Source organism: Myotis lucifugus, unplaced genomic scaffold (genome assembly GCF_000147115.1).
Source record: "Myotis lucifugus unplaced genomic scaffold, Myoluc2.0 scaffold_451, whole genome shotgun sequence".
Classification (NCBI taxonomy): Eukaryota; Metazoa; Chordata; class Mammalia; order Chiroptera; family Vespertilionidae; genus Myotis; species Myotis lucifugus.
In genome coordinates this window covers 104,581-110,580 of record NW_005871499.1, presented here as the reverse complement: position 1 = coordinate 110,580, position 6,000 = coordinate 104,581, and the positions used below count along the sequence as shown (strand labels likewise).

At 37.9% G+C, this 6,000-nt stretch overlaps 1 protein-coding gene across 8 annotated transcripts in view; it reads right to left on the bottom strand.

Annotated features, from left to right (window-relative positions):
• Window positions 1–562: 562 nt before the first annotated feature.
• Window positions 563–6,000, bottom strand: part of INTS13 (integrator complex subunit 13) — a 30,742-nt gene continuing 25,304 nt past the window's right edge. For all 8 annotated transcript variants that reach the window (XM_014445430.2, XM_006102986.1, XM_023744340.1 and 5 more), the window contains 2 exons: window positions 1,999–2,134; window positions 563–922 (listed from right to left, as the gene is read on the bottom strand). In XM_014445430.2, coding sequence (XP_014300916.1) covers window positions 883–922; window positions 1,999–2,134 — 176 coding nt within the window. In that variant the 3' untranslated portion in view covers window positions 563–882. The remainder of the gene's footprint in view (window positions 923–1,998; window positions 2,135–6,000) is intronic.

Here is a 6,000-nt window from a genome sequence, read left to right as displayed (position 1 = left end):
AAAATAATAAATCTATATTTAAACAAAGAATTTTCTCCTCCTCTACTAAACACTCAAGAAAAAATGACAAGCCTAGAATTAGCATTCAACATTTAAATAACATGTTTCTCACAACATGTTATGAGCTTCCTGATGAAGCAGCACAAGAAGACAAGTCACCAGGCATTCACAGTATAACCATGACATTGCTGAGATGAGCAGAAAACCAAATAACCTAGCGACTTTCCTTTCTACTAAGCCTGTAATCTCCTTTATGCTTCTCTTTCAATATGAAAAGTCAACGGACAGTAAATTTTTAGCAGAAAAAAAAGGCAACATTGTCCAATATGAGAAAATATAAATTTACACCAACTACCTGAAAATTTTGTTTTTAAATGGGCAACATAAAAATAAATTAAAATAAAAAACAACGTTCTTTTTTTGAAAAGCGCTATATGTTATAGACTAACCAGCAAAATTTTATACTAAATATTATAAATGTCTCCTAAATTCTGATAAATTTTAATTTCTAAAAGTTGTCAGTCATTAAATAAATATATTTTTCTAAAGGAATACTCCAATATTTTGCATTTCAGATATTTTTAATAGTTTTATTTGGCAAAGAGAAGCCTAAGAATTTTTTAAAAAACATTTCCAGAGGGAAAACCTTTTACCATAAAATAAATTTGTGTGATTTGGGAGGACAAATCTCAAATGTATTTTTTTGACATATGTGCCAATCTTACAATTAATACAAAAAAGATAAAGTTAGTTGAAATATCTTAAAAATGTAAAAACCAGTCCAGGCAACATAACTATACAATCTTGCTGTAAAAGTACTTATATCAAATTCTGCCCAAAATATTTATGCAATATAGTAAATTTAGTTCCTCAAGTCACTCTTCACTGTCGGCTGGCTTTTCCATTTTCTGTTGTCTCCATTCTGAAAAACAGAAGGAGAAAAATGAATAGGTAAAATGAAACATTAACCATCCATATATTTTTTCTCCTTACATACCTTTCATATGAAATTAAACTCATATATTCATCAAGCAGAATATCAGCACCTTAGAAAAGAACGAAGGTTAGGGTTCCTCTAGTTCAGTGGTTCTCAACCTTCCTAATGCCGTGACCCTTTAATACAGTTCCTCATGTTGTGGTGACCCCCAACCATAAAATTATTTTTGTTGCTACTTCATAACTGTAATTTTGCTACTGTTATGAATTGTAATGTAAATATCTGATATGCAGGATGTATTTTCATTGTTACAAATTGAACATAATTAAAGCATAGTGATTAATTACAAAAACAATATGTAATTACATATTCAATATGTGTTTTCCAATGGTCTTAGGTGACCCCTGTGAAAGGGTCGTTCGACCCCCAAAGGGGTCATGACCCACAGGTTGAGAACCGCTGCTCCAGTTGGTCTCACTTCCTCATTTTGCAGAATAGAGAAAATTGAGGCCCAGAGAGATTAAGTGACCTTCCCAGTTTCCTTTCAAAGGCCACTTTTTCAACTATACTTCTGCAAGCAAAACTAAGGAAAAAAACTTCTGATATTTAGTAAAAGATGTATTTCTTTTTTCACTAGAGGTTCCTTTGCCACACATTATCGAAAGTTCTTCTAAAAAGGAGATTAAAATGATCAAACCTGAGATTTATTCAATTGAAACAAATTTCCCAATATTGTACTACTTAATCAAAAAATATTTTCCTCCATTATTTTATAGAGTCAGCATTACATATTAAGTTTTCTCTATGATTTTTCCCTTTATGATGTTTATTGAGCAATGAAAAAAATGCTCTAAGAAGTAAAAACTTTCAGAGTTACAATCAATATACTAGTAATCATGCCTTTTACAAGTACTAAGAATCAAAAATGTTAATTTTTTCTCTTTATAGTTAATATATATTGGTTCATAATATTACTAACAAAAATTGCTGAATATAACAAACAAGCAGTATTCATTATATTTTAACTTATTATAAGGCAATGAACAATAAATAATACAAACCCATTTTCTTCTTTAAGATGTTGATATAATTCAGCTCTGTTATTAACAGAGTTCAAACGTCCAGCAAACTCCTGATGTTTTCTGGAATTGGCAGTATTGATCCTATTACTCCACAATGTTAATAAAGACACTGGTCCTGATGTTATATTGGAAAGAAGAGGAAAAGGTAGGATAGTTCATTACTTTGAAATTTATAAATTTAAACAATTTACCTTAAAATCTATTGTTTTATACAATTAAAGCAATATCATCTTCACCTTATTCAAAAATGTATGTGTTTAGGGGGTCCCAAGACCACCTACTAGTTTGGTGATTTGCTGGACGGTCTCAAATGACTAAACATAAAGTTAAAGCCACAGCGAAGAGTCATTAGAGCAACATAGTAAGGATACGTAGCAGATCAGGAAGGCAAAAGTGAGAGGAATCTATTTGTAGGCTTTCTCTGTGCTCTCTCCCTCCAATGAGGGTTCACACGAAGTGCCTACTCCCACCAGCAGCAAAAATACAGCCACGTGTGTACAATACTATTGACAGAAAAGCCCATTTAGGACTTAGAGTCGAAGGTTTTTATTGGCTGCTGAGCCTCTCCTGCCTCCACAGCAGTGCTAAGGTCTGTGGGTTTAGGCCCGCTCCCCACAGTTGGACATCCCCAAGGGCTCCCGGACTGCGAGAGGGCACAGGCCGGGCTGAGGGACCCCCACAAGTGCACGAGTTTTGTGCACCGGGCCTCTAGTAAATAAATAAAAGCCAAATTCCCAGATGCCAGCCAAGGGCCAAATCTGCAAGCAGGCTCTTCTAATGTTAATAGCCTCTGGCTTTCTATGTTAACTCTTTTCTGCACAATATGAAAAGGCAACAGGACTAGAATAGCTAAAACTATTGAAAAGTAGAAAAAAGTTAGTAAGACTCACCACCTGATTTTAACACTTGTAGTGAGGATAGTATTGTAGTGCAAAGGACAGACACAAAGATCAATGGAACATAAAAGAAAACCCAGAAACAGATTTCCACATATAAAATCAACTGATTTCAGATACAAGTACAAAGGCAATGCAATGGAGAGGGGACAGGCTTTTCAACAAATGCTGCTGGAGCAATTAGGATGTTAGTGTAAAAATATGAACACTGACCCATACTTTGCAACTTATTTTTTAAGAAACTCAAAATGGAGTTTAGAGTATTATTTTTATTTTTTTAAATATATTTTTATTGATTTCTGAGAGGAAGGGAGAGGGAGAAAGAGACAGAAATGTCAAAGATGAGAGAAAATCATTGATTAGCTGCCTCCTGCACGCCCCACACTGGGGATCAAGCCTGCAACCCAGGCATGTGCCCTGACTGGGAATTGAATGGTGACCTCCTGATTCATAGGTCAATGTTCAACCACTGAGCCACTCCAGCTGGGCACAAATATTATTTTAATGTATTCTTTTAGAAGTTCTTTAATTTTAGGTTTTACATTTAAAACTTAAAACTGCCTGGCTGGCGTGGCTTAGTGGTTGAGCGTCAACCAATGAACTAGGAGGTCATGATTCGATTCCTGGTCAGGGCACATGTGGAGCATGCAGGAGACAGCGGATTGATGATTCTCTCTCATCACTGATGTTTCTATCTCTCTCTCCCTCTTCCTTCCTCTACAATCAATAAAAATGTATTTAAAGAAAATATTTGTGATGAGTAATGCACAGATTTTTACATAAAATACAAAAAGTATAATCATAAAGAGACAAATTGGTATCTTAGACTTCATCAAAATTAGAAACTTGTGCTCTGCAAAAGTCATTCTTAGGAGGAAGACAAGCCACAGACTAGGAGAAAATATCTGCAAACCATATATCCAACAAATGATTTGTATCTAGAATAAATTTTAAAAGTTCTCAAAATTCAACAACAAAAAAAACACAGCTAAATTAAAAATGATCAAAGTATCTGAATGAATTCTTCATCAAAATATATAAGCAGGAGAAACCAAGATGGCGGCATAAGTAAACACCGGAAATTGCTGCCTCACACAACCACTTCAAAAATACAACTAAAAGACAAAACGGACATCATCCAGAACCACAGGAAGGCTGGCTGAGTGGAAATTCTACAACTAGAAGGAAAGCGAAAAGCACACTGAGACTCAGAGCAGGTGCGGAAGTAAAGTGCAGAGATACGGAGGCGCACACGGAAAGGGCTGGCAACTGAGGACACGTTTGTCTTTTTCAATCGGGAGGGAGTCTCAAGCTCCCGACTGCTCTGAACTCCAGTTCCGGGTGAATCTCTGGGGACCCAGACTCATACGGGGAGAAACTGGACTGTATGGCATGGGGCGGAACTCGAGGGCGGCTTTCTCTCAGAGGTGCTTGCAGCAATTACCAGGACACTGAGACGCGGGGCCTCTTAGGGTAGGACTGAGGAGCAGCCATAGCTGCTTGCTCCGCCCTGTTGATCCCCTGAGACCCCGCCCCACCCAAGCTGTGCCCAGAGGCTTTTGCATATGAAAGGCCTGGCCCTTTGGAATCTGAAAATTACTTAACAAACTGCAGCTGGGTTAGAGAGACCCAGAACTTCCAAAAGAAGGCCCAAGGCCCCACAGCAGCTTGCATTGCTTCACAGCTGGGCCTCATCTAGGCACCTCCAAACCCCAAACAAAGAAGAGGAATCTGCAGATCTCTCCATAGCTCCTGCTGGCTAGCCTCACCTCCTTAGAGATCCAAGAGCCAGTGTACCCAGTGGTCAGAGTGGGACCATCCAGATTACAACTCCTCAGATCCATAAGGGACACACTCAGGGGGCAGACTCAGTGAGCACCAAAGCCCCACTGAAGCAAGTCTTGCCACAGAAGGGTGTCTCCAGCACAGAAGTTCTCCCACTGCAGACACAACTGATTCTCACAGACAATTGGCCTGGAAGTCAATTCCTCCCAGTGATACCTACAACAATCAAGGCTTAACTACAACAAGACTGCACACAAAGCCCACAAAGGGGTGCACCAAGAGTGTCCACCTCAGGTAATTGGGGAGACTGAGCCACTGGGCCCTATAGGACACCTAGCACACAAAGACACTCTATCAACACAGGGAAGCATAAAAAATGCAGAGACAAAGAAATAGGTCACAAATGACAGAAATGGAGGAAAGCAAACTACTGGATATAGATTTCAAAACCACACTTTTAAGGTTTTTCAAGAATTTTCTAGAAACCGCCAATAAATTTAGCGAGACACTTGAGGATATGAAAAAGGACCAACTAGAAATTAAGCATACACTGACTGAAATAAAGAATATCATACGGAGTTCCAACAGCAGACTAGAGGATCGCAAGAATCAAGTCAAAGATTTGAAATACGAAGAAGCAAAAAACACCCAACCGGAAAAACAAAAAGAAAAAAAGAATCCAAAAATATGAAGATAGTGTAAGGAGCCTCTGGGACAACTTCAAGCGTAACAACATCCGAATTATGGGGGTGCTAGAAGAAGAGAGAGAGAGCAAGATATTGAAAACCTATTTGGAGAAATAATGACAGAAAACTTCCCCTACCTGGTGAAAGAAATAGACTTACAAGTCCAGAAAGCACAGAGAACCCCAAACAAAAGGAATCCAAAGAGGACCACACCAAGACACATCATAATTAAAATGCCAAGAGCAAAAGACAAAGAGAGAATCTTAAAAGCAGCAAGAGAAAAACAGTCAGTTACCTACAAGGGAGTACCCACAGGACTGTCAGCTGATTTCTCAACAGAAACTATGCAGGCCAGAAGGGAATGGCAAGAAATATTCAAAGTGATGAAGATCAAGAACCTACAACCAAGATTACTTTACCCAGCAAAGCTATGGTTTAGAATTGAAGGTCAGATAAAGAGCTTCACAAATAAGAAAAAGCTAAAGGAGTTCATCACCACCAAACCAGTATTATATGAAATGCTGAAAGGTATCCCTTAAGAAGAGGAAGAAGAAGAAAAAGGTAAAGATACAAATTATGAACAACAAATACACATCTATCAACAAGTGAATCTA